The sequence below is a fragment of the Phycodurus eques genome, chromosome 1 (assembly GCF_024500275.1).
Source record: "Phycodurus eques isolate BA_2022a chromosome 1, UOR_Pequ_1.1, whole genome shotgun sequence".
In the NCBI taxonomy this organism is placed as follows: Eukaryota; Metazoa; Chordata; class Actinopteri; order Syngnathiformes; family Syngnathidae; genus Phycodurus; species Phycodurus eques.
In genome coordinates, this window is record NC_084525.1 from 8466397 (window position 1) to 8478129 (window position 11733).

Here is an 11733-nt window from a genome sequence, read left to right on the forward strand (position 1 = left end):
AGACTGTGTTCTATAAATTGGACATGGGGGTGAACACTAAAGTCAAGAGGTTATTGGATGGAAGATATTTTTTTTGGAACAGAAAAATTGACAAAAGGCAATTGCACACTCGTCTTCGGTTACATTGGTTTCGTTATACACTCAACTAAACACACAGTCGACATCATTTGATTTAATTTCATTTACTTGAAGGTGAAACTTAAGAAACCAACTCAACGGACAAATACTAAACAATATTTTTTTTTTGTTTAACTTGTGTTAGCTTTTGTAATACAATCCCTAAATTGATGTTCTACTGTTTATACTCACTCTAACCTGAGGAAATCATATTTAAAAAATTATGTACGTGGGTAATTAGAAGAAAGGGCATTACGGGTTTTTATCCTAGGTAAATTATTTATGGTGCAATATGTTTGGTTGCTCCACACTTAAATTAAATAATACAATGGAAATGCAATATGTGTGTGTAGCATTTATCCAGAAGTTGATCTAATGAAGCAAATAATAAAAAATGAATATGGAAAAACGTTTTAGCCTTGACGATTTTTGGAAACATTAAAACACAACAAGCATGTAAAGTATATTGGTACAAACAATGAAGTAACAGCACACTTAAAATGTAATATGTGCCACTGTGACGTTTGTGTTCGAACCACTGATATGTCCCAAACTTCTTCTTTTTTTTTTTTTTTTTTTCCCCCAACCATGAAGGCAGTTGTGCCTTTCGGCCTGACGTGTGTTGAACCCTGTTGAAAATTCTGCTGCTGCACACCACACCTTGCTTGCTCGCTCGCTACATTCTGAAGCCTCGGCATTGTTCATAACGCGGCGGATGTTTGTTCATATAAAAACAAAAACAAAAACAAAAATGTATCAATCCCAAGATTCATTAAAACAAATGCTCCCTAAAGAGAAGAAGTTTTTATTATCTTATTATTAAAGGGATTCATCAAATAGCGGAAGGCTTTGGACAGGATACACGCTGTGAATCGCATACAAATGGCAAAGTAAAGTATTTTTATAACGCAGGTTATTTGTTATGACTGTATGTGTTTTGATTTATTTATTTATTTTGTTAAATCAGGTTTAAAAAAAATCTCAATGCCATCATGGTCAAATATTGTGGGGTGTGCACGTGGGTCATCTGATGGGGGTATTGTCAGGCTATTTCTGAGAAAACAATAAAAACAAACGTGATCTGTTATGAGGAAGGGAGCCTAAGGCGTTCTTCATACATACATTTTAATGCGCGCGCGCGTGTGTGTGTGTGTGTCTGCGTGCTTGCGCGCGCGCGCGTATGATAGAGAGGGATAGAATGGAGGCAATCACTTGGAGGCTGTATTAAAAAAAATAAAAATAAATCAGGGAGAAATGATTGTGAGCCATCATCTTTTATTTGTGACTTTACATCAACAATGGCGGGACACAATGTCGTCTTTCACAGGAGCAACACCAGGAAACGAGCATTATTGTTAACATCAATATATAACAAGACGTACATAAAGGTTATATTCAGTGCAAAAAAAAAAAATAATCATAATAATTAAAACAAAATAAAATAAAATAAAAAATACCTACTCTATTTCACCAGCACGTTCAAATCAAAAGGAAACTCGCTGTAATTGTTTCAGGTATACGCCCAGTCAATGTGCGTTCTATAGGCAGTTTTAGTTGTTGGGGAAACAGTTTGTTATTCTTTCAGAGCCGTGCCACCATCTCGAGTGGAAGTGTGGATTCTGCAAAGGCATCGTGGCTCGGAAGTTTAGGTAGTGCCCGGCATATATATATATATATATATATATATATATATATATATATATATAATTTAAAAAAAATCTATTAATTGCTTTGCTTGGCTTCGAGCTAATTGTCTTCCCAAGACTCAAATAATTGTCTTCAACAAGTATTGGTTAAATGCTACATACATAATATAGAAGATGGTCGTGTGTGGTGTGTGTGTGCGTGCGCGCGTGTGTGTGTGTGTGTGTGTGTGTGTATGTATATATATATATATATATATATATATATATATATATATATATATATATATATAACAGTTTAAAATTAAAAACCGTATGAAATCTCTATTATTCAGAAATCACTATTGCAATTATCCCCAGGTTTAGGTAGCATCAAAGGATTTCAAACGATTGCAATTCCCTGGTCATCCTCCAAAATAACGCGTGTGAGGAGCTCGTGGCTGTTTTTATGCCATTCATGTGGAAACATAACGACTAAGACGGTAACAATGACAATAATAATAATAATAATTATCATAACAACAAAAGTGGGTTGTTTGTACAAACTGCTGCGATGACGACTTGAGCACTCCACTAAAACCCTCCATTGAGTCGAGGTCTACTCTGAAATGATGTTTTTTTTTTCTTCTCTCTCTTTTTCCTTTTTGGTCTATTTACAGATCGGATCGTGGTTGTCTACTGATTGTGATGCAGTTGTCCCCCAAAAAATAGCTAGGCCAGTTTCTAATCATTTAACATGCATTTTGTTTCCCCTTTTGTTTCATTTTTTTTTTTTTTTTTTTTTTTTTGCAAGGGCAGCAGTTGTAATATATAAAACAAAACGTAGCCTCTACTTTTTACTTTTTTTTTTTTTTTTTTTTAAAGAAAATGAGCATTCCCTTTTGGCTGACCAAGGAGTAATGTGCCTATTGATGACAGGAATATTGCTGGGATTCCTGTTCCCACTTGACAAAATGAAAGGGTGGTCATAAAGATGACGCGCTTGCGATGAGACCTTTCTCTCGTTTTTTTTCTTTCTCTTTTTCAGCCATATAACCATAAAAAGGACCATAAAATCACTCCTTGGTCTCCTCTCTCTCTTCCGTTTCCTTCTCTTCCCCCTCTTCCCCTTCACCGTCCTCGTTGCCCTCCTCCTCGGCCTCGGCCTCTCCCCTCTGACCCGGAAACTTGTCCTTGTTGTTCTCCTTTTTCCACTTCATCCGCCGGTTCTGGAACCAGATCTTCACCTGTCGCTCGGTCAGGCTCAGGGCGTGCGACACCTCGATCCTCCTCTTGCGGGTCAGGTAAGGGTTGAAGAGGAACTCCTTCTCCAGTTCCAGAGTCTGGTAGCGGCTGTAGGTTTGCCTGCCGTTGCGCCGCCCTGGGGCTTGGGGGGGCGGGGGGGGGCGGGTGGGGGGGGGGGAATAAAGCCAGAGAATGAAAGCTTAGCTGTACCCAATGTGATGAGAACTATCAATAAACCTAATGAAGCCCCTATTAAAATGTGGACTGTCATTTTCTTTGAGCATAATTTCACTTACACGTTGCGAGTGTGTGTTTTTTGCGTCGCTTTCATTTTTGGATCCATGTAAAGCAGGACTACATGTACAGTATTAGTATGAGTATTATTAACAAACAAAAAAGAAGAAGCCCTCATGTGTTCATTGGGTCAAATGATCCCTTCCCAAGTATGAGTTGCAGTTCATTTGAATACAAGTGTGATGTGACTCAACTATGAGTCTGCACTGCATTGTGAATTATGGGATGAGAACAAGTAATTGGCTGTCATGCTATACTATCAGCAAACGTGAGCTGCTTGGACATGTGCTGCACTGCAGTGCCGCCTCTACATGTTCTCGGTATGATTTGCCTGTGCAGTGCACACACACACACACACACACACACACACAGACACACACACGCGCGCGCGCGCGCACACACAGAGCAGAATAATATTCGATGATAATAGTAGTAATGCAGACTCTCACCGTGGGGTCTCATCCATGGGAACATAAGGCTGGGAGAGGAGCTTTGATTCAAGTGGCCTTGTCCTTCTCCAGGGTTCGAGCCTGCCGACGATTTACAGTCCGGGTACTGCGCGAGGCTCGCCTCTTGCTGGCTGCCGTAAAGCGTTTGCCTCGGCAGCGCTTCGTATCCGTAAAATTTGCCCGCGTCGCCGTGGCACGCCAGGGCGCACGGGTTCTGCTGGTATCCCGGGTTGGAGATGCCCGTGGTGCCGTGGTGGAAAAAGTCCTGCACATGGTGGGACGGGTGCTGGAAGCCCGGCGCGGTCGCTCCGGGTCCGTAGACCAGCGTGTGGCTGCGGGCGACGCTCTGTGGGAACCTGCAGTCGTAGTAAGTTGGCTCCAGGGACTCGCCGCCTTTGTACTTGGAGAAAAGAGGATTGACAAAATAGGAGCTCATGTTTGTTTTTGCATCCAGCGGTGCGCCTCTCTCTCTCGCTCTCTCTTTCCCTCTTTCTCTCTTTCGCTCACACGGCCGTGAAAGATCTCCGTGAGGGTGATGGCAGCCTTTTGTTTGGGGTCCCAACTCGCACACGGCGCGCACACACAGGCAGACAGATCAAACCGGAACTGGAGGAACGCTGCCCCTTTGGACAATCCACCGCAGCAGCTCACTCTTTCTCAGCCTTTCCTCTCATCGGATCTCTCTCGCGGCCGCTGCTGGTGCTGCTGCTGCTGCTGCTGCTGCTGCTGCTCCGGCTGCTCCGGCTTGTTGTTGTTTTCCCCCCCGGCTTTTTTTGCAGGCTCAAGTCCGACTCATGGCATGTGTGCGTCTTATCTAAACTTAAAGATTGGCGTGCTCCACCGGCGCAGTCACAGACGCTGCGTGCTCTCGTTTTTTTTCCTCCTTTTTTTTTTTTAGCTTCCCACCCCCACCGCAGGCGCCCCCTCCTCCCCGTCCTTCCCCTCCCTCCCTTCCCCATCCCCTTCATCTTTTCCATAGCGGTCAGACATGCATGGGGCCCTATACGGATAGAGTATATGCACACCTTGAGAGGAGTTGCCTACAATCACCGCTCTATATGTGATCACTTCTTCAGTAGAATGACATTTTAAAACAGAATACTAAAAGGCGTGGGGGGGGTTCTCCTGCACAAAGGGAGGATCTCCCTAAATAAATTCAAGGTGCACCAGCTCATCATGGCCCATTAAGGATAAAATGCAATTTTAGCGTTATACTTGACCTCCACCGGGCCCTTGGACTGAGGAACGATAACAATAATAATAACAATGTCCATAAGTGACAGTCAATAAGAACAACGAAGACAGCAACCAAACAAAAAGCACAACGAGTAGGTGATGCAATAAGACAAAATCAAACACTGCAACTCAACACGCAATAAACGACAACAGACAAGACAACAACACAATTCAGAGGCTCTACGAAACGGTGCACTAAGAATACACAAACTAACAATAACACAAGAAGCCCCAGAACACAAAGACCAAAAACCAACTGTGGGAACATAACAATAACTGAAGCTATATATACCAATACGTTCATACACACGCACAGAGTCGAAGAACAACACAAAAGAAGCACCAGTAAATGAAGTTGTTGAAGAATACACGTGCTGCTGTGTAATCGAGTAAAGGGGGGCACGCAGGGCAGCGCACACTTGCGCCCTGCGCTGTAAAACACCGACACACGCAAATATAAACACGACCTATGAATAGTAGGTGCCACTCAATGACCCCGTAAAAGCCACCGAGGATAAATCTCCTCGCGTGGAAGAGTTCATAAAATTTTACACTGGATGTTTAGCCGCAATCAGCACTCGCGTGATTCCCAGCTCGCCGCTCGCGTTGGGCTCTGTGCCTTCGCTCTTTTCCAATATGCCAGTGTGCTTTTTGTGTGTGTGTGTGTGTGTGTGTGGGGCCACTAACGTTTTATGCACATCGTCGTAAAATATGAAAGGCGCGTTGTGCGAATTTATAGACCTTTCACACTCTATAAATATGCAGATTGCCAATCACCGCTGCTAGCGCGCGCACGCACGCGCGCACGGGAAACGCACGCACACAAGCACACGCAGGTGTTATGATCTGGTCATTATTATTAATGTTATTATTATTATTATTAGTAGTAGTAGTAGTAGTAGTAGTAGTAGTAGTTAAGCCGGTTCTATTGAAGAGCATTTGTGCACTATAAACAGATTTCTCATTTTTGGAGTAATATTTAGAAATATTGATGATTTTATTTTTCCGGGTTCCATTCTTTTTTCACTATTTTTTTTGAATTGATTTCTTTATTTTCGGGTAGAAGTGTTTTAGAGATGAGAAAAACAACATTGTCTTCCTCAATGCAAATATTGGTATATTATCAAAGTCATTTTGAAAAACGGTTGTCTTTAAATTGCTCTATAAATCAAGTGCCGTTAATAATTCTATTCGTAGTCGTCACATCGTGAGGAGATAATTCAAGAATGACACGTGGATATCGTGTTGTAAACCAGCCGCAAAATGTCCATCCAGTCCAGTCGCATAAACACGTATTTCAATCATGTTTGGACAGCAATCATCTCCGCGTATTCCTGCTTTTGGCGGACTCCCTGACCATGGGTGTCATTTTGTCGTCCTTTCATTTTACAAGACCAGCCGCAAAGAGAACTTGGACGTCGTGCACGTCCGCAGCGCGTCTGACGTTCAAAACGCGGACCAACAGCGCCATCTAGCGCCCACGCGGCCGCCTGCACTGAACAACCTGCCTCGAGTTCACCAATCAGAAAAGTCTTTGGCGGAGACCACAAAATGACCCCATTTGTTCTAATCACGTCAGTACGTCGCCATTTTACTTGAATGAAGCAATGTGATTTTCAAAATATGATCCACATTTGAATCTTAGTGTTTTGTTTTGTTTTGTGACGCATTTAGGCCTCGTTATTTGCTCAGTGGTGCACACCATCTATTCTTCAACTGCCCATCTAATGGTTGCCTAACAGAACACACACATATGATGAAGTGCAAGTGAGGGAGGGGGGCATTGCAGCTGGTCGCTGAGAAGGGGGTTGTGGTGGGGGTGGCTGGGGGGGTCTAGGTTCCACTGAAGGTGCGCATGGCTCCTTTGAACGAGTCCTGCAGCTCCGTCCATTAAAACCATAAAGTCATTTAGGCCAGACGTCTAGCCAGTCGTTCGAGTTTGCTTTGTTGGTCTGCATTTGAGACAAACAAGCGAGCTCCAGCGTGGGGTTGTAAAAAGTGGCTCCCTCTTTTTGTTTGTTTGTTTGTTTGTTTGTTAGTTTGTGTGCGTGTCCAGGCGGAAATGCACAGGATTGGGCTTTGGAAAGGGGCAGCATCCTGTCTTTATTGTTCACCACTACAAAACGGCAATTTAGCTCCTATATAAGGCGGGAAGCAAATGCGATGCTCACTGTCACATTCTAGGTGCCGTTCTATCAAACTAAAATAATAATAATCATAATAATCATTATGAATAAATAGACTACAGCCCTTTCAGCGACAAACGGTGTTGGAAATGGGCAGGGGGGAAACGAATTCTGGGAAATGTCTAAATTGCATGCGGACGTTTGTCATTGCTTGTACAAATGTTGTATTGTACAATCACGACACTTAATGCCGTAAACAACAGCTCAGTGAAATGGTTACAGCAGTCCTATTATAAGATAACCTCATTTGAGCTTTGAGCAAAAGTACTCGACAAGTGGTTAGCAGACTTGCAATAGTGAGCAGCAATATTTAAATTGTGGCTATAGCTGCAACCCCCCGCCCCCATTAGCAGCATTTGTGGCCCTTTTATTTGCACAATGTGGGCATTTCGCCGCACACACACATTAACACCTTTTTCAGACACTTCAACTCAAACTTTCACGTTAAGGTAAAATATATTTCTCGATTTCCAGGCTCACGCGTGCAGACATGCTATCGGTGCATGTACACGCGCACGTGAAATTCACAATCAACACAGAACGCAATTGTTTTGGGTGCTCATGTTTATATTTGCAGATCTCTATCTACAATCTACATTTAAATTCGCACAGGTTATTACAGTCCAATACACAACAACTATCACAAAAAAAAAAAAAAAAAAAAACCACACAAACAAGACAGACAATCGCAGATCTTTTGATCTGGTACAAAATACTACACCTGCAAGTTAAATTATGGATGTGTGAAACATAGAAGGATTTCAAGTATTACACGTCCAAATTTTACTTGAATACTTCAATAATTTCTCTTACAAAAAAAAAAAAAACAATGTTTTGAAATGAACATGTTGAATTAGCTTTTTTTGTTTTTAATTACAAGGACACATATTTGCGTAGAAAAATAACAAGCATCGAAGAGTCTCTAAAATGGGGTTAAAAATGAGCAAATGATAAATATAAAGAGAGAGAGGGTCTGGCTCCATGGGTGCTGTCTATATAGTGGTTCGAATCCTGACAGTTGGGGCTTTCACGACATTATTTCGCCTTGCTGTCGCTCTTCTCTTTGTTCATTTTCTTCATCTTCATTCGCCGGTTCTGGAACCAGATTTTGACCTGCCTCTCGGTCAGGTTGAGGACCCGGGCCACCTCATAGCGGCGGTCCCTGGTGAGGTACATATTGAACAAGAACTCCTTCTCCAGTTCGAGAGTCTGGTACTTTGTGTAAGGACACCGCTTCTTCCTGGTGGAGCGAGCGTGGATCCAGTTGGCCACCGGGTTGTCTGTAAAGAAAACACATATTTACATATTTACAATAATGCCGGCAACCAGCAAAGCTGCGTGTGAGCGGCGTGTGCGCTCGTAATGTCCTTTTAATTCCAAAGTCCTTCTGTGCACTCGCCAACGCATGCGCCGATTTGCTCCTGAGTCCCCTTTAACTTGTGCGTAACACCATCGTAAAATACTCAATGCGCTTATTCACTTTATTAGCCCATAAAGTAGCCCACAGTTCAAAGCTTTTACCAGGTCCTCGGCGAAACTCATCCAGTGACATTCCTCAAGTTGCGTGGATGAGTCTTGTAAAATGTATTTTTTTGTTTTTTTTTTTAAATGAAAAAAAAAATAAGAAATGTTAACGCTTCATCTTCCAATAATTAGCATTGCTTTGAATCATTTTCTTGAGTGTAAAAAAAAATACTGGGCTTTTTTTTTTTTTTTTTTTTTTTCTCAATAATGTTGGGCCTAAAATGGCTGCAAGATGTGTTCACCGAGCAGTCAAAATGCTACCAAAAATACAGGTACCATTTTCTCTCAAATCCAATTTAAAAAGAAGAGTGCATTTGTATGATTCCGCTGCTGCAAAATTCACCATCTTCCTGTGGCTCTTGCATAGAGCATGTTTACAACCCCGTGAGGTTTTTATAGCCCCAGTATTATTAGCCCAGGAGCGTTTGTCTTTTATAGTTCCTAACGCTATAGAGCCAGTAGAAAGGGGGGCGAGTGTCTAATTTGACTTTATGGACGACGTTCTTCCAAGCAAAACGCCAATCTGGCCGTAAAAGGAGCTTGAACTTACTCGGATCGAGCTCTGGCTTCTCCTCTTTATGCTTCCCCGCAGCCAGCAGCTCGGATTCCGGTGACGGCAGACTCTGCAGCGTCCTGTCCCGCATGTCCGACGATGAGCAGTACAGATAATCCGTGTAGGTCCGCCCGGTGCTTCCGAGGCAGTCGCCGGCTCTGTGCTCGGGGAAGTGCCTGCCGTTGCCCGGGTAGCCGTGGAAAGGCACCGCGCCCGAGATGGGCTCCAGCCATGAGCGCACGTAGCGCGAGTCTGTGCCCAAGTGAGCCTGGTGGCTGTACGGATGGTACACCACCGAGGACTGCGAGGGTGCCCACGAGGTGGGGAACACCGCCGGTTTGGGGGCGAAGCTACACGACGGATAGTCTCCGCAGTCCGGGACGAGGGACGTGGGACGTGGACCGGAAGGGTGTGAGGCAGGCGCCGAGAAGCGAGTCGCGGCCGCCGCCGCCGCAGCAGCAGCAGCCGCCGCCGCTGCGAGGACCTCGTCGGTGTCGTGGCTGATCAGGGAGTCCACATAATAATTACTTATGGGCCCCGTGGTCGACATGTTGAAGCTTCCCAGACTCCTTTACATGCATCCGATTATTATATGGAGTGTATGTGTACTTTTTTTGATCTGCCCATAGAACAATCAAGGCAGGTAATTATTTCTCCGGGCTCCGCTGCCTCCGATTGGCTGCCCCCGCGTCACGTGACTGTATTTACCCCACAAAAATTGTCCAGCGGATCAATGCGCCATTTCCCGCGGGATAGCCTTGCGCTTCAACCCGAATTCAGAACATTTCCTCGCGGCGGTGGACGTCTTGAGAGGCACAACCCAAACTGTTGTGTCTGCTGGCGTTTTGCGGGTTATATAGAATGTGGCGTGGGAGTGCTACTGGAGGATCTTCGTACAGTCGCAGTGCAGATGTACATGCGCACACTGCGTCTGAAACTGAGCCCCGCACTATTTGACGATGTCATCAATCTCTGTCTGGCTGCAAAAAAATCCTCTTTGGCTCGCCGTGCTTCTGCAGTGGATAATATTGCAACTTGAACATGTTTCTTTGCACAAACATCTCCTCTCTAGCCGCTGTATACGAGCAATTGTGACATGTTGTTCAATTTCTTTACAAGGAGAACGGTGTTGCTGCAAACAGACGCGAGAAATTCTTGCGGCAGACACGGGATGTGCACAATAAAGTTTGCGTCGTTTTCAGGAGGGCGCAACGACATTTCCTAAAATGGGGATCCGGGGAAATAACAGGGGAGAAGAGAGTCCCAACATTGTTGCTAGGCAGCCGACTAGTGTGGCAATATTCCACATTGTGGCCGTTCATGTTTTCATGTCTGTCAATAAATTTTAACGACGACCATTTGATTGTTCATAAACGTGTCGTTAATAAGCCAGCATCCCAGTCACTCTCTTAACATAAAACGGACGCCACTATATACTTATGCATGCACGCGCACGCGCACGCACAAAAGGCCGAAGACACTGCAGCTCAAAAAGAAGGTAAAATGGTTCGTTGGATGAAAAAAAAAAAACACTTCTCAGAAGGGGATAATGTCGCTGTTGTAGTTAATTTGGCTGCTTTGTCCTGCAATATACTGTCGCTTAGCAGGACCCGCAACAACATTGGGTTGGTAAGCGAACACGCTGCAATTACACTTACGGTGTCATTAAGTTTCATTTTAGCATTTAATCTCACAGTTTATAATCTACTTTCAGTCGGCGCATGGGTTCTGCTTGTGCATGCAGGGCTTCGGGTTGGACCCGAAAGTGCTTTTCTAAAACAACATTATTTTGTGCTAGGATGCGCCTGATAGAGTTCGGGGAGAGGGAGGGGGCGCGGTGGTGGTGGTGGTGGTGGTGGGGGGGGCTTTCAATGCGGGCCATGTTTTTCTTTTCTTTTTTTTTTCAGTCCACACAAGCTGAATACTTCTGCACACAAATCAGATTTCATTTCAAGCATGTGCATTGAAGTTCATTGCATCCTCCAAAACGAACCGCGTTCTGTTCACATCATTTTCAACTGGGGACACATTTTGGAATGATTAAAAAAAAAAAATAAAAAAAAAAAGGCAAATATTGAAATATTCACGGCGTTTATTTGAGAAAATAAGTACTGAAGATGACGTCACCAATGAGCCCAGAAGGACAAATAATGTCATTTAACGACTGGCAATAGTCGTCTGTGTAATTGCATTTGGTGTTGCTGTGTGTGTTATAAAGTTCAGATTCAAGCATGAAATGTAAAAGACCAGACAGCATAGCTGAGAGTACAGGTGAAGTCAAATGTTTAACCAGATGTATGCACTATAAATTCTCTTACACTTCAATAAGATCCTTTCAAGGTTTTTTTTTTTTTTCAGGTTGAAGGTCTTCGTCTGTTTATTCTGCTGCTGTCATTTAAGCTCAGTGGAAAGTGTTCACTGGTCATGTGATATGTGCACATAGGAGCCTGTAATCACACTCCTTCCTCCTGTTTTGTGGGTACGTCTGCCTCTAATTTGAATACCAT

The 11733-nt window shown here is 43.7% G+C and overlaps 2 protein-coding genes across 2 annotated transcripts; both read right to left on the reverse strand.

Annotated features, from left to right (window-relative positions):
* Positions 1–2591: 2591 nt before the first annotated feature.
* hoxc8a (homeobox C8a) lies at positions 2592–4574 on the reverse strand. Its single transcript, XM_061675523.1, has 2 exons — positions 3728–4574; positions 2592–3126 (listed from the first exon to the last, which is right to left on the reverse strand). The coding sequence occupies exons 1-2, from the start codon at positions 4161–4163 to the stop codon at positions 2816–2818; spliced, it is 747 nt and encodes a 248-aa protein (XP_061531507.1). The 5' UTR covers positions 4164–4574; the 3' UTR covers positions 2592–2815.
* A 3439-nt stretch (positions 4575–8013) lies between these two features.
* On the reverse strand, positions 8014–9990 carry hoxc9a (homeobox C9a). Its single transcript, XM_061675549.1, has 2 exons — positions 9224–9990; positions 8014–8429 (listed from the first exon to the last, which is right to left on the reverse strand). Exons 1-2 carry the CDS (start codon positions 9774–9776, stop codon positions 8185–8187), a joined length of 798 nt encoding a protein of 265 aa, XP_061531533.1. The 5' UTR covers positions 9777–9990; the 3' UTR covers positions 8014–8184.
* Positions 9991–11733: the final 1743 nt, after the last annotated feature.